Source organism: Polyergus mexicanus, unplaced genomic scaffold (genome assembly GCF_030449975.1).
Source record: "Polyergus mexicanus isolate NDT 795.1 unplaced genomic scaffold, iyPolMexi1.0 SCAF_7, whole genome shotgun sequence".
Lineage (NCBI taxonomy): Eukaryota > Metazoa > Arthropoda > Insecta > Hymenoptera > Formicidae > Polyergus > Polyergus mexicanus.
In genome coordinates, this window is record NW_027223327.1 from 10384657 (window position 1) to 10409740 (window position 25084).

Consider the following 25084-nt stretch of genomic DNA (forward strand, 5'->3'; position numbering starts at 1 on the left):
ATATAAACTTATGTGTTATACATCGCTACATATGCTTCGGCTTAATCGCTAGTCCTATCGGCTATCCTTACAGGGCTAGAATGCACAGTGACTTGTACAGAATAATCATCATGGCACTCCACTTAGCTCCTTCATAAATCTGTCATTGATTTGTCATTGTCACGTAGACCGGAAACGCGCGAAAGAGGAAAGGATAAAGAAATGTATTTCCATATTATTTGTATTAATTGAATAAATATTCTATAAGATATACAAAACAGACTGCAAAATATAAATAGGTTTGTCCAATTTATCTTCGTTTGTTCAATAATAACCAAATTTCGCGCACAAATTAAATAATTAATTTACGAAAGATATTTGTGATATTCAAATTGTATCCAAAAGAGCAAAGAAGTTTTGGCGATTGAGCTCAATTGAGGAGTACAGAAAATAATTGCACCTTGCATTATCACGGATCCCGATAAACGAATTCTCCGATTCAATTGCACCGAGCTTAAATATCTCTAATCGACGGTAATAAATTTACAGTGATTTGTATCGTTATTTCAAAAGTATTGTGTACTCGATCCTTTCCTCTTTCCGTGTCACGGAAGCTCCCGTTTCTCACGAAAGCGTTCCCGTTTAGTAGTTTATCCTTAATGCATTTAAAACTGCGAGACGGCAACGGCTCGGCCCTCCTTCCTGTATCTATATATTAGGAAAATATCAGGCTATATCAGGAAAAAATGAAAAGAGTGACTTTCTCTCTCTCTCTCTCTTTCTTTCTCTCTTATCGCCGGTATTGTTCCATGAAAGATTTTACAATACACCGATCGCATTTCTGTGTCGGGGATTAACTCGGTCCGATATTTTACTTCGACCGCACGCTCCCGTCGCCAGCGATGGCTTCTAAGGGATTATTTCCGACAAAGATCAGCCGTTAATTATCGTGAACGATCGAGTTTTAACGTAATATAAGAGAGAGAGAGAGAGAGAGAGAGAGAGAGAGAGAGAGAGAGAGAGAAAGAGAGCATCATAAGTACCGCCGTAATTAAGATTGTATCCCCGACGTGTGCGCTTTCTATATCTTTCACTCAAAAGATAAGCTGAGAGCGATACATCTATATAAAATGCACGATTTGAACGAAAAGTTCTTGGACAAAGTCGATTTTTTTCTACAGAGAAAATTTCGAGAGTCATCATCTTTCGTTTGTACTCAATTTTATTATATGCAGTTATTATTTGGATCGCGAGGATTTTTTTAGCTGTCTCTTGACCATTGATAGATTCGCATGCACAAACGGCATCAACAATTTTAAAATTGAAAGGAAAGCAAGAGAGCAAGAATGATCGCGTAAAAAAGTTATAACCATCTTACTCTGAGTATGAGTATTGTCGAGAGGTGTTGCGTAACGCGCGGACTTTTTCGTACTTTCAAGATAATTATCGAAGCGTTATGAGATGCCAAGCGGCAATTTGAAAATTTTTATGCGTAATCGACTCATCTCACCCACCTTTATCCGTCGTTATCGCGACGATTAGCTTTTCATTTCAGTTTCAGCGCAGACGAACAAACGTAGATAGGTTACAGATATTACGCGACGGTACGTGAGTTTTTGCACAGTACGCTATATTCTCCGCTCGTATCATTATTGTTGCGTCATATACGAAATTGATTTTGAAAATTTATACGTTATTCCCTTTTATTACAATGACGTATAGCGAACTGACACAATAGCTTTTTTTTACATTACGTTCATTTTCCTGTCAAAATTAACATATAAATTCGGGTAAAAAAAAAAAAAAAAAAAAAGTTGTGTAACTACAATACTTTAGCTACGCAAACCTCTATTCTCGCCGCGCGTTCAGCGCTAAACGCGGCTACGCAAATTTTGCAAATTATGACTATTTTTAAAGTTTAATTTAATCCATCGTATTATGTATATCAATAAATCTTCACGATCGGGCATTGAATATCCGGTGAGAATAGTGGCTACGGACACTAATAAATACGAAGGACAAGCCGTGCGTCGACGTATATATACGTCGCGTACGGAATTCAACGTCGAGTCACTTTTAGATCTATAGATCCATCCTCCTTTACGGGATGGTTCGATTTCATTCTTCACAACTGAAATTTCAAAAATTCTTCGCAACCAACGCCAAACTCCGCGTCACGGACGCGATTAATACGGGTCTAATAATTAACGAGTGTTACAATTAGACGTTAATTGTTAATTATTATCGTTAAATTTATGCCTAAGATATAATACACTCACCTAAGACGTACCTGATGATATCTTTGTAAAAATTTCCCTACCACGCCACGAGAGAGAAACAGATAGAGGAGAGAGAGAGAGAGAGAGAGAGATGCAGCACTCTCGGTGACGGTGGAGAAAAAAAATTAATTTTGCGGAACACCCGCTCTATGGGTGCTCTGCTTTATTCCACGGTATTCTCTATCGAGCGAGGAGACGCTTTGCGAAAAACACTCACGCAACCTTGTCTGGGATTCTGAAAATCTGTACGAGCGCGCTGAAAATCGCTCCGGCGTTTACTCGACACCGCCCTACGCGGACATCGATCTTACGCTTTTTTTTTTTTTCTTCCCACGAGATATTTTAACCTTTTCATTGCACGACGTTTTGCAAAAAATTGCAAGCGTATCTTGCGAATTTCCTCGAAAATGAAATTCCTTTGGGAACAAAAAGTTATACTATAAAAGATGAAGTAGAATTCCAAGAATTATTGCAATCAAATAAAAAGAGAATATACAATTACAAGTGAATATAAAAAATAATATTTTCTTTTAATTAAAAAAATATCTCATTTAGGGATCTCATTTGAAGTTGATTGTTAACTTTATTCATATCTCGTTTAAGGAGAATTTCATCGCAAATCTCTCGCACACGATCGTTTTCGTTTCGTGATAGAAAATAGCGGGCCGATAAAAACTTGGCTCTCTAACAAGCAATGTACTAGGTTCCGAGAAACTTAATCTTAATCGACTTAATCTTAGCGAGACTATAGTGTGGTACGCGTTCTCCGCTTAAATTTCACCGGAGAAATTCTCACACCTGAACGTGTGGTACACGTCGATTATTCGCGATATATTATTTGTACCGGCGATTAAACTATCAGTTTAATTGCACGTAACGTTTTTCTTCCGGAAAGTTGGGTCAATTTTCCAATTACGCCGAGGTTCATTTCTACCTTCGATCGCGTGCAAAGATCGAGGGCGTGTCATAGTCACGTTATCCCGTATTAAACTCGCTTTCGACGCGAGTTGAGAGAGAGAAATCGCGAATTAATTTAATTTTCAAAGGCGATTTTCTCGTCAAATCAATATATAAATCAATCTTTGGTATTTTTACAATCTCAGACGTACTGATATGACTAGATAAATACAACAATTCGTGTTGCATTAGTGAAACGAATATTGCAGATAGATACACAATTTTTTTCCTCTCTTTCACGTTGGTTTTTCATCGTAACTTTACCATAACAGATTCGACAAACAGCGCTCGATTGTTCAATTACTCCGGAAAAAAAAAAAAAAAAAAAAAAAAAAAAAAAAAAAAAAAAAAAGGGACGCGGCGCGCCCCAAGTGAAAATCGAGCCTCAAACGTATTTTAGCGATACATGCGGAAACCCGATACAATACGAGTCAGCTATTTGGATTTCTCTTTGGCAATCTTTGGCAATATTTTCAATGTTGGAGAATTTGGGGGATGCAAATAATATGTATTGCACGGTGACATCAAACGACAATAAATGTATGCGAGTAAAATAAAGTCACCGAATGACGACCGTGATATGCTTCTCTGGATTTATGTAATAATCTCGATGAAATTCTGTGATCGAGCAATTAAAAAGATTATACTATGAGACTATGTCGCACGTAACAAAAATATGTACGTCGTACATGATCGTTTGCATAAACATACGTAGTATTATCGTCCGGTGCCAATGGTCGCTGCAATAGACCTTCTTTTCCTAAAGATATCAGAGTTATCGTTTACGAAATTTTTCTGTCATATATATTGTCAAACCACACGAATCACTACTCTCTTTCTAAAGTATATGGTAGACCACAGTAATACATTCCCAGCGCCGTATCGATATAAAAGATATTATCAACTTCAACTTTATATCATTCTTCGTTAATTTAATTTCTCATACCGATCATACCGTCTGTCCCGTTTGCGTGTGTATTTCTCGCATAAATCGCCCCTCACCCGTCTCGTCGTTCGCTTGCCCGCGCGACCTTTCGTCCGTGAGAGCGAGTCACTTTGGTACACGTGTTCGTGAAAGACCCCCGACGATGACTACCAGTGGTAGTCGATGATCGGCTTGCTCTCCGAGCACGGATTTACGCTGCCGCACCACTTGGTCTCCTTCAGCGGCGAACACGGGACGCCTCCTCGGCGCGGCTTTATCGTGACCTTCCGCGTCCTCTGGGTCTCGCCTACCCCGCAGCTGCGACTGCACGCGCTCCACGGACCCCATTCGCCGACCTTGCAATCTCTCGGTGCGCCTGGAATCACGAGTGCAATTATTCCGCTCGAGCGGGTCTGCCGGGTCGACGTCTAATCTCGCGACGTGCAGGGAGTTGTCGGAACTAGATGACTGTGATAGGTGACCGCAACGAGGATAGAGAGAGTTCTAGATTTAAAGGGAAGTTTTTGGCTTTAAATTTTACTCTCTTTGACATTTCTCTCCCTTTTGTTAAATTTGAAAAAAATAATTAATTTTCCATTTAAATAGTAAGGTAGTTTAGCTTTAAGTCTCGAAGAATCATAATATACGGCGCGTTGTTTCGGCTAAGATCGTCTTTTCGAAAAATCATAACTGAAGCGAAATGCGATAATCTTAGGATTAGGTAAATTGCAAGAAATATTAGAATTGTGTAAACGTAATGATGATCAATTTTTTTTCCCCATTACGTTGCAATTTGTCAATTATATCTCATTATCAAATCGGATAATATACTGCTATGTAATGTACAATCTTGCACACTAAATATTCGTATGCGAGGAAAAGGCTGCATCAACTTGGCACGGAAACCAGAAGGGCGGACAAACGCGAGACAGAAAGGGTGGAGGACACAACGCGGATGTGAAAGACGAAAGAGAAAGAGAGAGAGAGAGAGAGAGAGAGAGAGAGAGAGAGAGAGAGAGAGAGAGAGAGAGAGAGAGAGAGAGAGGAAAAGGTAGTGGTAGTGCGCTTTGATCATTTACGCGGGAAATATGGCTATTGAGAGCGCTCGGTTCTTTTGCATTAGCTATCGTCAATGAAAAACTGCATCGGGGGTTTTGTTCGATCGTCCCGTTTGCGCCGTGTCTATTAAAGAGTTAATTAGAGGCTCGATTAAATAGCAAAATCGAAGATACCAGCGAGGGATCGAAAAACATTTTGAATTATGTCCGTAATCATTCTTTGCCAGATTAGCGGTGATCAATAGGCTATATCGATCGTGTCACCCCGATATAGCGTCACTAGCTGCATTATATCGCACCCTTCTACGCGAATGAAAAAAAAACCAGTATTTTTCAAACGATATAATATTAAACGATATAATAATATATAAAACTCACGTAAGGCACTAAACATAAAGTATAAAAAAATGTTAAAAACATATATATATATATATATATATATATATATATATATTAAAATTAATAAAATATATATATAATAAATAGTATTATCGTAAAAAATATAACTCTTTTAGATGCAAATAAAACTTAACATTGCGAATGACACACGATACATTTATATTCCGAGATGCTAGTACTCACGTGTTCTAACTCGCTTGCCCTTGGACGTCAAACCGTGATGCTTCATCCTGAGTCTGTGCTGGCGCTGATCCGCCAAGTTGGTCGCGTTACTCGCGGATGAGTAATTGATACTCGAGATATTCGACGTGTTCGCAATCTTCCTTTGGATATCCTCGTAGATCTGCGCCTTCTGCGCTTCCGCCGTTCGTCTGTATGTCTGATAGTACGGCCAGTCGGATCTTCCCGTCTCGCTGTATTGTCTCGTCTTGTCACCGTCGACGGTGATAATTTTCGAAGTTCGCGGCATCGGGGTCGCGTTATACCTCGGCCGCTGCCACGACGATGCGTACGACGAGGCGATGCTGTTGATGATAGCCGCCTTGTTATCGCGCGGAAAGTCCGTCACGATCTGTTGACCGCTCCCTGTCGTGCTCCAGTATCTGAAGTCAGAAAAGCGTCGTTAGATCGGATAAGCTCTCGCAATTTCGAGATATTCTCGCTCTGCATCTCCTATATCGATCTTCGGAGGAAAGAAGACTCGAGGGACCGCGATGTTCGGAGAGAAGCCGAATATAAATTAGTTCATTAAAATAAAATTGAGGCTTTTTAATTGAAAGACTCTCTAGAATTTGGAAACTAAAAATTCGTAAAGTCTTCGAGACTTTCGCGCGTCTAATTTTGCGTATGTGATTTCGCAATACGCTCTCCATGATTATTTAATGTCAATATATCACTTTGTTACGCTTGATATTATTCGCGTGTAATTATTATCGTTCAATGCGCGAATTTTGACCGACGATGCATCGGGCAATGCTTTAACGCGAATGGGCAGAATTTCTATTACTATGTCCATACATTCGCGATCAATACTCGATGAATATACATGCGAGTCGGTCGGTGCGATGCAGCGAAACGCCACAGTGTAGACAGCGCCTAGACGGTAATAAGTTGGACGAGCGTGTCAGGTAGCAATTACTAAATGGACCTGGGCCAGGTATCAGCATGGTGCGCTGAACTTGTCGGACGCCATTTGCCAAACGTGTACGTATTACTAGTATAAAACACGAGGTATAGTGCGTCATCTCGTGCGAGACAAAGTTGAAAATTAATTATTTCCAGGAGAAAGTGAAATTCGCGAATATGCAAATGACGAAAACGGTTCGAGCGCTCTGCCAGTCGATTTGTTGACTGAATTAATTTAACTGGCCAATGCGTTATAATTGCAACAGTGTTATACAACTCTTACGCTCCCGTTATAACGAATACATTTGTCGAATAAATTCGAACGTCGCTGAACTATACACAACTATACATTGACATTGGGCCTTTGTAAAATCATAATTAATATTTGCTCGGGAAAGAATAACAATTAAAATATTATAAAAGCAACAAACATGTATATTTTAATTATTTTAAATATTTTAATTATAATTAACATTTTTATTTTGAAAAAAAGAATCTACGTATAATTAAAATGTTATATTGTATAATGGCAGAGTAATAATTATATAATCTTGAGAAATGTAAAACGTAATAAAAAAATAATTCAAAGTATGAGATACATATACAAATAATGACATCAAAGGAAATAATAATAAGAAATATAATGAATATATTATGTACATAATATATTATTTTATATTCTCTCTTCTATATTATATTCTATATATTAATAGATTATCTCTAATATTAATTAACGCTTGGATTCACCATTGTTCATTAGTTGTTCACCAGTGCATTGAAGCTGGAGCTCCGTTTCAGACGACGCCTTTCTCTAGATTTTCGACGCTCGAGCGCGCGGAATCGGGGTGGAATCGGTCGTTCGTTATGAACCGTCTCTACAAGCGGGGGATTTTCGTCGCAGTTTTCGTCGGTACGTGCACTCCGACGAATCGAATTTAGCGAACGTAGCGGGGGAAACGTGTGTGGACGTGTGAAAACAATTTCGAGAATTGATTTACGGTTGGCATGTGGTACACATAAGAGAATCAAGGGGTTGGTCCGGCAACCTCGAAACTTGCGTTTCACACGGGGAAAACTTATTCGCATCGTACTTTGCTTTTCTCCCTCTCCCTTTCTCTCTCTCTCTCTCTCTCTCTCTCTCTCTCTCTCTCTCTCTTTCCGTCTTCTTGTTGCTCTCTTTGGAAAATTTCTAGGGAAGATTGGCTCTTCGTGTATTCCCGCGCAACGAGACGAGGAATTCTCATCGTTCATTTTCGCTTGATACGCGATCATCGAACATCCGTGACGTTTACGATTTCATTACTATAGCGATTTGCGATGAAAATTTGCAATTCCGAATGCAATCGATTAGAAAATTCTGTTTAATCACAGTAATTACAAATCCCAATTGTAATTCTTGATATCCAATTAAGCAATTACGCTTTGCAATATGTAGGCAATGCATATGCAATCGATGCGTATCAGTTTCGAAACGCAGCTACGAAACCGGAATTGTCTAATTATTATGATTATCCTCTAATCCACGAATTTCGTTGGCCTGCGTCGCGCGAGTGCGAGCGAATGAATGCGATAAAAAAAAAAATATATATATATATATTTTCCTTTATAAATCTTAGCTCTTCGTTTTATTATTTATCAACTAAACGCATGCCGTTTGAACAACGTAATTCTGTAAATCGCATTCGCCGAGATAAGTTCTCTGCTATTAAAGATATACGGCCCGTTTAGCATAACTGTATTTTTTTACGCGATATTTGCATGTATGCAGATTTAGCATAAGGTTACTCTTTTTCTACGCTTTAGTATTCCTCCAGGAAGTTCCAAGCTTCATAGCTGGCCGCTAAGAACCCGAGCTCGCGTAGGTTGGCATAATTTTTTAATTAAATTGATCATTGTTACTCTCTGCCGTCGTCAACCGAAAAATCTAAACAAATGCGAGCAAACGTGAATTTTACTCGCTCTTAGAAAACTTATTGTCATCATAATTGTAAACGAGAGAAAAAAAAACACATCTGGTATTTTAATCCACTCCGTGGACACTTAATTTCTGTTCGATCGAACGCAATCCAGAATCAAATGTCAACAATTGGATCGATTGTCCCGCAACGAGATAATTCGTGTAATCTTTTTTATCCAGATAGCAAGGAATCGAACTATATTTAGATCTAATCGACTCGTTACGCTCTACCGAACTTGTGTAACGACGTCGTCTTCGTCGATTATGGTCACGTCGTGCGTCTATAGAAAGTTTGACGGAGTAGGGTAAACAATATATATATCGCTAGCAATCAGTACAATCGAGGGTGTGGAGACAAGTACAGGAAATTGTCTTCGTGTTATTACATTACTTCATAAAACAGGAGAATTTCATTTCTCTTGGAAATGAAATTTCTTTCATCGATTTAAAATTTTCATTCTACTTTAATATTTTTACGTATAAAAAAAAAAGGAAAAGTACGAAAACCTTAATAAATCTTCATTTACCGAATAATAATATCGGTTAGAATCCGAGGGGTTCCCCGCCCCCCCCCCCCTCCCTTATCGCGTGCCGTTTGTTTTATATCGATTTTATTTCATTCTTCGGGCGTTGAAACTTATTGCGGATCGTTAGATCTACTCTACACGAAGCAGGCATCATTTCATTCCGCCGATGGTGGCGGCGAAAAAAAAAAGGTATCAGCTGCTTTTCATATATTTTCGAGTTTCATCGGCAACGGAAGCCGAGGGATGGTTAACAATTTTATAAGGATACACGATACGTAATCGCATCGTCGTCGCGTTTTGTACTCTTACGAGGGATTCTCGGTCCGGCGTATATTCTCGACGCAATAATTTATTTTACATCGCACTTGTACGTGTGTGTGTGTGTGTGTGTGTATGTGTTATGTGGAATTTACAAGCGCGATGAACTTAATACGCAGTAGAACGCGATACAATGGACACCGCTGAATTAATCGCGCGCTAATGCGTTTGCATCTGACGGTAGAAAGGAGGGATGGAAAGGGGAGTTTTGAGTATTAATGCGTGCGTTTCGTTGTCGGTCTCTCGGATTTTCGTTCCATATATATATATATATATATATATATACGTTCTCGTTTGTACATCTCGATCGCGATAACGCGTGACATGCATTCTAATATAAACTGCTCTTTTCGTCGATATATATTTTTCAGCTGCATATGAAAGGTACGAATTGAAATTTATCGCGCGAATTTCGTCAAATTCAGTCTTTCAAACAAATAATTCATTTTTATTTAGTTTAATTTTTATTTTTATTGTTATTTTTTTTTTTTTTTTTTTTTTTACGACGTGGCTTATTTTATTATTAATTAATTGTTCGTATTTCAATATATACATGTATTTTCTGCTTTATAAATTGAGAAAATCTAGGGTACAATTAGAATGTGAAAAAAGTAGTCCGGATTTCCGGAAAGATTCCAGAGATATATGAAATTGTCCAATATGAGTGCGAACTATGGTGGAGATTCTCCAACGGTACGACAGTAATAGCATTTACATTTTGGATTATGCAAGCTGTTTCCGCAAGTCCGGCCCGCGCGGATTATCACAGGGCTCGTGCGAGATATGAAAAAAATGTTTTCAGAATATTGCGGCCCGCACGCACACACACGTGTCTATATATCTGACCGAGAATCGGAAAAGAGAGAGGGGGAGAGAGAGAGAGAGAGAGAGAGAGAGAGAGGGGGGAAAATAAGAGACACACAAAGTTATTCGTCGCGATATATCGTCACGGATATTTATTGACACTGATGGATTAAGATTTGCGGACTATTTTTTTGGACGAAACGAGACGCCTCTCGGACAAGGTAGCTTTAATTTCTTTGACCTTGCGTGCGCGCCGCTGAAAAATGCGCGCGTGCAAATAAATTGTGGGTGGCGGAAAATAAATTACGCCGGGCGTATTACGAATGCCGCGAGTTCGCGACTCTGCTCTCTCTCTCTTTCTCTGTCTCTCTAGCCTTCCGATAAATACGGAGGCGGAATGCATCGGCGGGTGCGCTACTACCTAAGCACGTAGTCCGTTATAGTTACTTCTTGTTACACTCTCGTGCCCTCCTCTATCGCAGTAAATTCATTGGAACGTGCTATATGCCGAATGTTCTCTCTCTCTCTCTCTCTTTCGCTCACGTATGGTACCTATTACGTTTGGCGTGCAATGGGAATTTACGCGATCGCCTTTATGCCTCTAGTGATATACACGAGGCTTTATCATTCTCCCCGGTAATTGACTTTACGATTATGCAAAAGGTGTGAACCTCGCACGAGTTGTGGTCTATCGAATTCGCAGGAATTTATAAAGCTTGACGAAAAACGCATTATTCTTTGAAGCTGCGATTCGTTAAATCAAAGTGAATTTCTCACGGTTCTCGTAGATTTTTTTTTTTTTTTTTTTTTAAAGTTAGATGATTTCACATTGATGCGCGCAATTGTTCCATCTCTCGATCCGTTCTTCATATATTCATGTATTCACGGATTTTTACTCACTTGAGACGATACAGTAAGTATCGTATGTGTTTAATGTTGCTTTCAATAAATTTGTACAGTATAACTTGGCAAGTTTTTATGATGAAAAGTCATTGTTTCGGTCCATAATTTATTTGTAACTCAAGTTCGTGGGTACACGTAGTTGATCTTGTCGCAACTTGGATGCGTTTTCAATATTTATATATAGATACACGATACAAATAAAAGATATTTTTATTTGTACTAAAACAATGCAAATAATGAACGTGTAGATTCGTCATTTTTTTTCCATCTCTTTGCGCGCCTTCAACAAATTTACGCAACCGTAGACTATTAATTTGTTTATTTGCGCAGTTTTATTGATACATATGATGATATTTCTCATGATAGAATGTCGATGATGTGAAAAAACAAAGAGAAACATATTGTTTGGTTTATAAAAATTTTTTTTATCGAAACAATCGTGAATTATTTTCACGGCAAGAATATAATTCACTATTCTGGAAAGCATAAAATATATATTGGCTCCGGGCGCAAAAACTTTTAGCTAAATTGGAATATTGCCGAACGAGATTTACCTTTTATCATTAATTTGCAGTTATGTATTGACATTCCTTTTAGCGCGTCCAAAAAATCAATTTTCCCGCAAATACATATAGAAAAAATTGCAAAAAGGTATCATCACTATCGTGCTTTTATCACGGTATTGTCTCACAAATATGGTTTAACAATGTAGAAATATTTCTTCGCGATAAGTTTACTATTTCATTGATTACACGAAGAAGTTTTATGCTTCCGGTAAGATTAATCTCTAGTTGCTAATCCCTCGAAGAGATCAGTTCAATGGCTGTTCAGTAATGAGATATATCGTTACCATGGTCACGTTGTTCCGTACCAAAACGACCTTAGTGCGCGGGTCCCGGAATAGGAAATGACCGGAATGATCCGATCGTGCAAGATTTAATCTGTTAAGACAAAGAGCAGGAAAATAGAAAGATCGCGTCCCTAAAGTGGGGCAGTAGCATCAAATAAGGCACAATAGCAATTACCAGAAAACGACGATCGTTCCTTGCGAATGGCCAGATAGCGTCGAATGGAATCGAATCTGCGGTAACGTTCCGAGGAGATTGGCTACTCCCCGCCGCAGAAGGGAGTATTACAGATCGATCTCGAGTGTCATCGAACGTAAGCTTTATCGATCTTGACGGCGCGTCAACCGGATATTGGATGGATAGAGATACGAGAGGCCTATAAAGCGGACGGATGGTCGGTCTGATCGCTTGCCGATCGTGCATATCGATTCGATCGTTCTCCGATACGTTTTGCGGCCTTTGGTACAGTCCCGATCGGCTAACGCGTCAGTTACCGCGTTTCCGAGACATTAATTGTTCAATGACATACAAGAGTTAAAAAAATATAGGGTATTTTGAAAGCACCGGATGTATTTTTCGCTGCGTATTCTTCGAGACGAGACGTTATAAGCGGAATTATCGAGAGTTACATCTTTCTCTTGGAATGGCGTTCGGAATTTTATCCTGATCGGTTTTGTTGCGTCAGAACGGGATATTGAAGTATAAGAAATGCATCATAGATTGGATTTTTATCGATAGGATATGATAGAGTGGTCGAAAGTAGAACATACGCGAGAGTGGAATCATTTGTTCGGCGAATTGTAGGAATCGACGCGAGCGTAAATACGATTGTAATATATTGATAAGAGATATGACAGCAACTATTGATACATCACGCAATGCTCGAAACAACCGATCTATAGTTTGATGAAGATATGATCGAATATAAAGGATATTTCTCCGTTTAACTCTCGTCTTTTGCTCATTTCGAAAGCCGAAATCTCTTCAGAACGCTTCGAAGTGGCAAAAATATTTAATATTTAATTAATAGAGACAAAATCATTTTTTTTTTCTGATATTTCGGATTATTAGTATTAATTATTACCTACACACTGTAATCGCGCCCCCTACACAGAGGCGTTAAATAATGTGGTATATATTTCACATCGTTCGCGGATTTTTCTACAAAGAACTATCCTTTCGCCAACTGTAATATTTCGCGCTACGCACGGTCAGCTCTTCCGGGGAAAATATCCCCTTTATTTTCCCAATTTCGTCGGACAGCTTGATCGAAATTGGAGGTCATGAAAATCTCCGTCAGCCATGTCCGCCCCAGTAGAAGTAAAACAAGTATAAAATGTCGCGGAGACGATAACAGAGAGAGAGAGAGAGAGAGAGAAAGAGATAGAGCGGCGCGTTACAAAGTTATTTTCAAGCTTTCCTCACCGTCGTACGGTGCCAATGTTTTCTGTCGACTTTTAACCTCCAGTCGGATATTAGGGCGAGAACTGTCGGACACGTATCGCGAATCATCCGTAAAAATTAGTATCGCAATCAACTATTAGATATGAAAACCGTACGCGTATCCCGTCACGATTCAAAAAAGCTCGTTTGACTCCTGAAAAGCTTTATCGCGCTTTTTTTTATATTCCAATTTCGCAGGAAACATAAATAATATTCGAAATACGGATATACAGAAATGTATAGGATACGCGTCTCGTTACGAATAATAGCGGAATATATGCGAATGTGGGAGATAGTGTTTTATACGCCGGTTGAAGACCGATTGAATTTATGATAACTTCAATTGCGCCTTAAATACGAAAGACAAGTATTATAACGCGTATTGTGTGTCACCCCCATTTATCACGTTCCGTAAAAATATATATCGCCACTCATTCGTAATAATATTTTTTACATCTCTCATATCGTTTATTTAATAATTGTACAAGATTTATAAGCTAAAATTAAAATTCAAGGATACGAAATTTAGAGGATATTAATAGTATTAGCGCTTTTACTACTTCACTCTTTATAGATTTAAGAGGTAAGTTTAATATGCCGTCCGCTTGAATTGCGTCTACGCTGTGTACGCGCAAGTGTTTATTTTTTAATTTTCATCTAAGTTAATGAAAGTATCCCATGATTTACTTTTCATTACGATGAAAGTCGTCCCGGCGGTCGATGTCGAGTAACTTCAAAGTCGGATTCTGAAAGTGCACTTTTCAGGTTCGCGGATATATAAAATGAGAAGGTAAGAGAGTCGTCGTGCGTAGTACGTAATATCATATCGAGGTGATAGGTTATACCACGTTTGTATCTGAAATATCCAGCAGAATCAGATACGCGACACGCGTAATATCGTTATTGGTATTCAATGTCGCGGCTGCGTCCTATCCAATCTGACTAGCTGTGTTTCACGATAAATTGCATTTGCGGCTCGAGGGATAGCTCTCGGTGGGATTTTTCCGCTCGATAAACAAAACAAAAGGGAATATTACTTTTCGTCGCGTACAATACATATATCTTGACCATCAATTAGCTTATTCTATTGGCTTTCTATATTTTCCGAGCCAGATGCATATCTCTTACACACACACACGCACCATCTATCTATTTTCTAGAAAAGTCATATTATAAAAAATATTATATATATGGAAATATAGATATTTTTATATAGTTAAATTTATTTGAGAAGAAAAAGTACAATTTTATATATATATATATATATTCTGTGTAAGGATCAAAATGCTATAAAAGAGTTAATTATAACTAATCTGCAATCGAAAAATTATATATAGATACTGATCATTATTAAATTTCATTGTTTAATTGAGTAATGAATAAGTTATAGGAATTTTATGTCAATTTTGCGTAGAATTAAAATAATCATTTTTTATTTAACGATCTTCTGGATATAAGGAAATTTTATTTCGGATCTGGAAATACAAGCATATTTTATAACTGAACCGTGGGAAAGTGGTCTTAAAACATCCTCATAAATTCTCTTTAAACTTTTATTCTCGTGCAATTGGGACGAACGGTGTTAGCAGTAATTCACAGTTTGCGTACTCATGGTGTATTAGAAATAGAAAGTAGAAAATTTTATAAAGTTAACTGAAGAGACTCGAGAGGATGTTGTCGGGGCATGATATGGCGAAAGTGAAAAGTTGTCTTATCAGCGGATGAATTTTCTTCCAAAGACGGTATTACGACGGTTTTGCACCGTTATTGCGCAAACGTTATACCGAGTTGTCAAATGTCACGGAGCGGGTTCGATGATCTTTCCGAGGGTCAAGTAAGGATGACATATCGTGAGAAGAAAGAAAAAACTCGAGATCTTTACGCGCGGAGCCAGAGGTCTCCGCCGTAAAAGTTAAAGAGAGAAATAGAGCGAAGAGATGCACGCTGGAGTGACGGAGGAGAACAATCTTGTAAGGGTATGAAGAGATGCCGGTGGAAGGCAAAGAAGAACGATCCCAGTTCTTGCCATAAAAGAGAGCGGCGAAAAGGATTGGATGGATCTCTTTTTGAGCGTGTACCGAGCCTTTCATAAGGCGAGAGAAACGCGAGGGTATCCCGGGAGGAAAGGTCAATACTTTGGCGAGCGAGTATCGGTCACTTAAAGTAAAGAAGGTCCCTAACAAATACGTGTCACAAACTACCTACGAAGTGCATGACGATTGAAGGTGGTATTCGAGTTCTTTTTATGGGAAAAACTTTATTTTTGTTCGAAATGCTACCGTATTTTGTAATATTGTTTCTTTATCCATTTATCTAGATTCAAATATAATTTGTTGTAACTTGCAAACTACGGATCAAGTATAAATACGAAAGAATAATTTTTTTTATTATTAGAAAGACCGATACTCCCATTTCTCGAAGTATAGATCTATCGAACTTGTTCTTCTTTCAACAGAGATTTGACAATAGTGAATGTCACATTTCCTTTAGATATTTGTCGAACAAGCTCAATGTTTTGCATCGCGCTGCCATAAAATTCTACGATTTTCCGCGCACGTTTGCCTCTCCGTTCTTTGTACGAAAAGGCAAAAAGGTAAGGTATAGTCGACGCAAAAATCGCTTTCGGGCGGCCAATTGACGCCGTCTCCAAAATTCGATACGCGGACGATTGCCAGACGATTGTCGGTCTTCCGGAATGAAACACGCTTGACGCGATGTGCACGTTCATTGAATATATACTCGTCGCTCATGCGATCCTTTCTCATATCGCCGAGAAAAGGCAACTATTTACTACCTACCGTTTCCGAATTTAAGAGCGTCACCTCGAGAGATGTGACATCCCGGATGAACTAAAAATCGAAGTAAAACGTACTAGGCTGCTAGGCTTAACGAGCTGACTCGAACTTTGGGCTTTCTCTCGGACCCTCGGTTTTATTAACCGTGGATTTATGAGATACCGGTGTCTCTCCCCTAGTCCTTCTCGATCTAACGTGAATACTTTAAGATGGGTACACGAAAAAAATAAGGCATCGTAAAAAATATTTAGTCAAATGCTGATATTATAACATTCACATATAATAGAAATATCGAAAATTATACGTTTATATAAGGGCTATTATTTTATTTTAAATTGTTATACTATATAATATTCGGTCGAAAAATGTATGTAACTTATTATAGAGTTTGAGTCTTTCTATATACTGTGGATTTAAATTTAATCATGCTTTTTTAAGCAACGACGAGAAGAATTATTTATCAACATACGCGAAAACTAATCCACATGTTCTATATTCTATAAATATTCTAAATTTCGGTCGAGATAATTAAAATTTTTTTCGATTTCTTCTTTAGAATTTTATAGTCCATTTGATTGGAACTGACTGATTCGAGCAGATTCGACAACAAAGATACGTAAAAAAAAAAAAGAGAAAATTAGCAACTTTTTTTATTTTGACAGTCCGGTTATCAAACATGTAAGTATACGACAATAGCGTAACTTTTTACTCCCGTTAATCCGCAAAAATACGAAGTAAAAAATTCGACAGAGGAGACCGATAAAAGACCGACGGTGATAGTATGTGGAGTTATGTACCTGTATCTCTGGGTGTCCATTTCCCTTCGTTCCTCGGCTATGGCCTCGTTTAGGTCCCTGTTCGGATCGATTCCTCGAGGAATCTCGCTGTTCGCTTGGAGATTGTCGTTGCTGACGAATTCCACCAAGACATCGTCTTCATGATACGATTCGGTCAGGGTGTATTCGCGCAGCTGAAACAGCAGCAATAGCAAGTACACTTTCAATCAACGTTTCACCGGCACATCGGTCGTATAAAAACGAAAAAAAAAGAAGAAAATATCGTCGGTTCTCTCTATCGCGGAATAAGCGGTGGGGCATGCATATTTATGAGCCACGGGAAATAAACGTACTCTTCGAGAATTCATAAGCGTTCCCTTTCGTTCTACGTGATATGCACGCGCGCAGTCTATGGATTATGTTCGATAATATACTTTTAAATATCAGCAAACAGATTTAAGAGAAGTGCTTTATTTCTGAACGTCTGTCGTACTTATTGCAATTATAATAAATGCATAAATTATTTAATTTATTTTTTTATATATTTTTTCTACTCTCAAGTAATAAATACATACAAATATCGTCTGTCGAAAAGCAAAATTAACCTAATTAAATGTTTTAGTTTTTAGAAATAAGCATTATGTATGTATAGCTTTTTTTCTTATCTCGGCAAAGCATCGTAATAATAAGAAATATTACTTTAATGTATACAGGGTTGTCGTAAGTTTATTATATTTTCATCTACAGATTCTTTGAGCAATCTAAGCGTGGGAGGAAGGAAACGCGCAATAAAAAATTAAAGATGAGTCTTAAAAACTTCCAAGATTTAATAAGGGATACAATGAGAATGTATAATATACCCTGATCTATTTAAAGATTAAACATTGACCGACCTTCTTCCCTTCCTTTTAAAAGTAGTTGAATTTTTCATCGCTATTAACCGAAAGCCCCTTCTTTTTTTACGATAAATTTTAATAAATGAGAACATAGGTATTTTTGTAGTATTTCGTTGTATGATAAAATGCCGGCTGATGGATACTTCTTGAGAAAACACGTAATTTTACCAAATATAATTTATAATTTTACGCAATTACTTTTTTCAATTTAGAAACAAGCCCAAGAATACCTTTAACAAAATAGTTCCCGTATCTTTTTCGCAAGATAACTACGTATAGTCAATTAGGTGTAGAATGCATTAAGCAATATTGTTGACTTGCTTTTAAAGCATCGTAGGGAATGATTGGTGGTAAGGTGCTTTCGTGTTGCAGTAATCTTACGATTAATCACTCCCAGTGGCCAGCAGGGTACGACCGAATTAAAGCCAATGAGACTTTATGGTGCTTTACCGAGCAACACATCGCCGTTTTTCTCCGTTTGCCCCTTAGTCCGACTCGTTTGTGTGTTTTTCGTTGAAATTTTCGAAACTCCTGCACTTACTTCGTTGTGAAAAAACGTGCGAATAAAATACTTTACATCTAATTCAAACGTATTATAAGTAATTTTAATTAAACTTTTATATCTCTGACGTTTCCAAAGAAAGAATAAAATTTTGTTTCTCGCGAATTGTGAAAAATAAGAGTACGGTTTGTAAAAGTTATTCAAAAATCACGGAAAAAGTAGAACGACAGCGTGATTTCATAAACAATGTGTGACGTAATTTCAATACGTCTTCTACGAACCTTTCTTAATAAGAAAAGATTATGTATCCCATTAACAAGCATCTTGAAATACTTTTAGCTGCTATTTTTGCCGTTATTATCGGACATTTATTCTTAATGAAGTTTATCGTCGCAAACGTGCGCCCCGCAAGAATTAACGATTTGATATCGATTTCCTTTTGATTAAAAGCTGCAAGAGCTACAATCATAAATAAAAAATGCCATTTATTTTATTGAGCGAATGGCACCAAAAAGAATTCATAATTACTGTTATTATGATAAAACCTTCAGTGGTGCTCTGGTTATTTTAAGCAACTCGCTTCCTGGATTATAATGTTATTCCAACCGAGAGAGAACTAATTGCCTTACTTTCACGAGTGGTGCTCATTTTAATTATTCAACATACTTTGTTGATCGGATGGTCAATTATCTGGAATGTTATAAGAGTTTTCATAAAATTAAAAGAAAAACGTAGTTATGCATAAAAGAAGACTTTTCTGATACATCTCTTTCTTAAAATAGTGCACACTCTTGATATTTTTATAAAAAATATATAAAATAGTCGGACAAGAATAACAGGAATCAAAGTATTAATGTTTTTCCTTTATAATCCTATAAATTTATTTATATAGTTGTGGAGACCATTGTGTCGACGAGTATCTTAACAGCTTCATCTGCTTGCCTATACCGGCAGGACTTTGAAATTGGAGCAAGCGTTAATTATTGTCTAATTAAACATCGCGCGACGAGCGACAGCTTCTCTCTAATCTTGTTTCGGTAATCATTTCGTAAAATCCCTCACGATACGCGATGGTAGCGTTGATTCTATTCGGAACGGAAAGCTAAATCAATAGGTAGATGCAAATTAAGTGCAGCACGTCAGGTAAATATTTCTCAACCTATCATACGGCTTGTTATATATTTCTAAAATGCTTGTAACAACAAACAATAGCAAAAACAATTCTTTTTTAACATAAAGATATTTCTTTGTTAAGATATATCGTAATTGATTTGTCGGAAATAATAATATTTTGACACACATAGAAATATTCTTTCTCGAAGGAAAGAATGATGGAACAATAGAATTTTATTTTATTCGATTTAACTTGATTTCAAATTAGTTTTCTCGTAAACAAATATTGTAATAAAATATTTCTGCCAATTAAGCTTCTTCGTAAATCAGCTCAATTTTCAAATGAAGAGGGTACGAAGGAAATATTGATAGAACAATAAAACGAATGCTGTTCGCATAGAAATTATATAAGTACGAATGTGTACTTATACAATAAATATGTATATATGGTAGATATTTATATGGTAGATGGGACACATCATACTGACAATGAGTAAAAAAAACCTTAGTAAACATAGGTCGAAAAAGCTCAACCAGTTCTGAGATATAAACATTTTTATATCTTAGCGTCATGATTGACTTATTGGCTTCTACGTATGTCGCATGCGATGTTTACCTCAGTGTTTATAAACCGCGTTCTGAATATTCTCATTCAATTTCTATACATACTTCATAACAGAAGATTTCACCGGCAATCAGTCAGTTGTCATCAATCGGCGATTGCGGATCTTTGCGATCTGGTGATTACAGAATTACAAAGTATCGTGTTGAAAATATCAGCGTATTACTCTAATGAAAAAATGGAAGATATACATTTTATATATGGTTTGAAAAGCATAGTGTATTCTTCGCCGATAAATGATTTTGAAGAATAACGTGACCGAATCCAGCGTGCTTGTCAAATAATTCGACAGAGACCTGAAATTTTCGAGAGAGTTCGCGATTCGAGGGGCCAAGAAGATGCCAAGCGTGTATGGAAACGGTTGAGCTTTCAATATATATTTACTAAGGTTTCTTTTACTCAGTATAGCGTGTCCTATCTACCATATAAATATTGAATAGATTTTTCCAGCACCCTGTATGTATGTATGTGAATATGTATATATACACATATAATTGGGTATTAACAGCGATACTAACTATCCGCGATCTCACATCAAGAATCCGGGAGGAAATTCATGGGGTATATATTGAATTAATAACAGTCCAATTAATAGCCCCTCGAAACGCCTACATGTTTTCCCAATTAATCGACGATACGTCCCCTTCGAGACTATCAAGCGTCGAGATTATCACTGTTGCTAAGCGTAATATATCTGAAGCGCGTATCCTAATCAATCATCCATCGGATAACGAAAAAATATCATTTTATGTAAAATCTGTGTATATTATCGGTCATTTGATAATAAAATTTGGTCTGTCCACTCTCTCGAAACTCCGAGTCTATGACATTAGACTCGAGATATGATATTAGAGAGCATAATTTTCAACGTTAACTTTGTAATAATTAATTCTTCAGGATATATTTTTTATTGTTATTTTTTTTTTGCGATAAGTATATTATACAATGCTATTACATCGATTAAAATATTACTTCTCTTTTCAACAACGTTCGAAATTAATTTTCTACCGAGTTAAGACTTGTCATTGTGGGTCCTCATATAAGGATGAAAAATTCGCCGAATTGCCGCTGAAGCCCCTCTGCAAACAAAGGGTTAATTATTTTCTGGCGTAACATAAATTTACATTTTTCTCTTTCACAGAGAGAGAGAGTATGCTATAATAAAATATCTGCAAACACACATTTTACATAAAATGTTTCCACCAACACTTTTGTTTTCCTAAAGTGTGGAAAATATAATTTATATCATTGTTCCTTTCAGCGGTGGCGCGTTTATATTATAGCAAATAAACGTGTCAAATATCACTTAACAAGTGTAACAACGCAAGCTCACTGAAATTATATCGTTGTCAACTGTAGCTATTGTTACATGTTTCAATGCTACAGCAAAAATATTCTTCGTCCGTAAAAAGATGGCAATTCTCTCTTGCACTCTGACTCTTTTTTTCTGACACTTTTGTTTTAGTGTCAATTTTTCACGTATTCGAGTATAACAATGTCAGAGCAATTAGCATTGATTGGCGTCTGCATATAGCGCCTGATGCAATCGTCAAAACGTTTATGACTCGGAAAAATCGGCGGTACGTCGGTTGGTAAAATTCGAAGAGGATTTGCAGATCTAATTGAAAAGGTTGGAGGTTGGCAATCACGGCGAGTCGCCATCATTTAGAGAAAATAACCCGATCTCTCGCGAGCAGTAAAATGCAGAAATAATATCGTCGGAGTCGCACCATTAAAGCAGATTAATTCTGCAAATGACAAGTCTATTTTTGTCGCGAGATCGTATGGGAAACCAATAATTCGTTCCTCTCTTTTTTTTTTTTTTTTTACATAAAGGAAATTGCGCTAATAGAACGAGCGATATCAGGACAATTAACGCAATTCGAATTTATAATGATTATAAATAATTCATTTCGCGGAATGAAACTGATTATATTACTTTGTATAAGCATACTCGCATGAAACATCTTTTTTAAACTGTCGCACACAGTTTTGCGCGCATCTCTCCGATTTTCCTGCCATTGTTTTTTTTTTTTTTTCCTTTCGAAAACGCGCATCACGTCGGAAACGACGTTTATGAAAAAAAAAAAGCTTCCCATCGCGCATAGTCCAGGAGGAGGTTCACCCGAATAAACTCCATATAGCAGCGTGTGTTTTGTCTGCGTAATAACTTTTTCGTCGGAAAGTTAGTGGTTTTTCAGAGGGTTCGATCCGCAGTGGATACATTTTTCAACGGGTACGTTGTCTCCGCGGATGTGTCGTCTCTCTTCTCTCTGCCGTCGAAAGGGATCGAGAACAAAAAACACGGCTGGTAGATACGAGAGAGAGAGAGAGAGAGAGAGAGAGAGAGAGAGAGAGAGAGAGAGAGAGAGAACTTTGTGTCGGATAGAAAAGCGTCGACGAGCGCAGAAGGGGCGATATTACCAGCCAAAACAAACCCTTCCGCGTATAACCGAGAAAATTACCCTGGGCATACCAAGGTACCGAGGTAATATCGAACTCGCGATGTATAACGGGCGATCTGCACTGCGTATTAGTGCGTTACCTTCGAACATGCGTTTTATGTGTATTTCCGTTTTTACACAACTTTACGTAAGATAAATCAGCACTTACACCCTGATATCTCCTAAAATTAAATTTTTCAATACTAAATCTCAAAGATTTACTGCAATTTTAATTTACAGATTCCATTAAATTTTCAACTAATAAAGTTTCTAGAGATTTTTAACCGGCACTGTTTTAAAAATACGAGATTATTGTATGAAAATTAAGGAAATGTTAAAAGCAAGCTGATATGAAAAAATAGTCGCATATACGAGCCTGCCTACCATTATCTATGATTGAATTATTAAAGTTTGTAATATATGCACACGCGACTATAGATAATTATACTCTTATAAAATATTTACCATCTTTAATTATTTTATTATTGCCGATACGAGAGAACGTACATAGAGCTGTTTGTTATCGTGCAGGATATTAATAAACTTGGCACACAACTATGTAAAACTACGTGCGTTGCCGCTGTAACAAAGTGCCGCTATAATTGTAAAGAATATTTCTATCGCTCTCGCACGCATAAATCAAATGTCGCCGTACGAGATAAAGAGCTTGCAACGAGCGTTACGCTCTTCCATTAACCATCCATAAGAACTGTAAATGCGCGTTTTTTGCTTCCTTTTACAAGATATTAAATAAATGCGTCCCGAGATACTTAGCGAGATGAAGAAAAGATAAAATCTCTCTGTTTCCCTTCTTTTTCTTCGCCCTTATAATTTCACCCTTTCTCAATTTTCGCGTTTTATATTTATCTGTCTACGCTATAATAATTTTTATTTGACGTTAATGAAAAATTATTGGCGAAAGTGAATATATCAAATAATAAGTTCATGGATAATTATCGAATAATTCTATAACTCTTTTTTTTTTCATCCTCCATAATTTTTTCCTTCACGGTAACCATACATTGCGTTTTATCTAGAATTTATCGCGATTTTGCAACGGGCAGCGCGAAAATTTCAACTCGCCGGATATATCCGGTAATACACGTAGAATCTCTTCACTTGGAGTTCGCGTTATTTCGCTCGCGGCTCCCATACGCGCTTATATCCGCACATAGCTTTCGTTAGGAATCCGTCCGCATTCAGCGGACGATTCGCGATGGTTCGAAGCGTAGAATTGAAATCGTAACGACAGTCAAAGTTACATCTCTCACTCACGCGCGATTCCCCGCGAATTCGAAGCGTCGAATACAAAGAGAGAGAGAGAGAGAGAGAGAGAGAGAGAGAATAGAATGCACTCCAGGAAACTAACACGCAGGTGATTTCGAAGCTGCGGAAAATACAGAGAGAGAAGAACAAAGACGGGGATAGCGATGAGAAGAGAAGGGTAGCCATACAAGAGTATTATGACGTAACGAGAAGCACACATGTTTTTAAAATAAAAAATATTCCGAACGCGATACTATCAGATGAACAGATAATCGAAGATATTAAAAATTATGTGAGATATATAATAAATATAATATATATCTATATACATATAAAAGATGATTTATAAATAATAGAATTAAACTAAGAAATAATAAATTCACGAGTGAGAAGGTATGACAATACATGGGCGAGAAAGTTGATAAAATGAGTGCAGAAACTGTATGTAGGGGAGGACAACGAGGGATAGCGTCGTGAGATAAATCTCGACGCTATTTACGCGGGATATATTTGCGCGTTCATTTGCCGCGGAGTCGAATGTCGCAGGCTCGTGAACGAGGGAGTCACGAAGCGATGAGCAGACCGATGGGAGGGTGCAACAAGGGTTGGACTGGCATGGTTGGTTGACCGAAGGGTAAGGGAGGAGTGGGCGGGGACGTAAACACAAATTTGAAAATTTTCTCTGGGGTCTCCCTCGCGTGCAAACGACACCCGCCGTTCATTAGCGCCCCATGTCGCCCGAAACCTAATCTACAACTCATACACACACGTGCGTACGACACGGGTAGAGGATCGCGCAGGATCGGATACGACGACAAGAGAGACAGAGAGAGGAGATCGTTCTCTATTTACCCGATAAACTCGAACAACTCTCACAAATTTGTACGATCAGTTTTTGGTTCATTGCCGGGATAATCCCGGTGTATCGCAATCCACTCTCTTTGTCTCTCTTTTTCGATATCGAAGCAAAAATGCTAAAAGAAGAATCGTCCAATCTATTTCAGGATTCATTAACAGTTGTATTCATACACAATCTTTGGATCTCAGCTTTTTCAGCTACGGATATTCGCGAACTATGTCAAACTACATATTTTAGAACATATATTTTTGTTCTTCTTTCGATGCACATCAGTATCAGAATTGTATTA

At 37.6% G+C, this 25084-nt stretch overlaps 1 protein-coding gene across 1 annotated transcript in view; it reads right to left on the reverse strand.

Moving 5' to 3' along the window:
• Positions 1-2716: 2716 nt before the first annotated feature.
• LOC138934788 (spondin-1) overlaps positions 2717-25084 on the reverse strand; it is a 161842-nt gene continuing 139474 nt past the window's right edge. The window contains exons 5-7 of the mRNA XM_070298872.1: positions 17115-17287; positions 5781-6199; positions 2717-4516 (exon numbers count right to left, since the gene is read on the reverse strand). Of these exons, the coding sequence (XP_070154973.1) occupies positions 4308-4516; positions 5781-6199; positions 17115-17287 (801 nt within the window). The 3' untranslated portion in view covers positions 2717-4307. The remainder of the gene's footprint in view (positions 4517-5780; positions 6200-17114; positions 17288-25084) is intronic.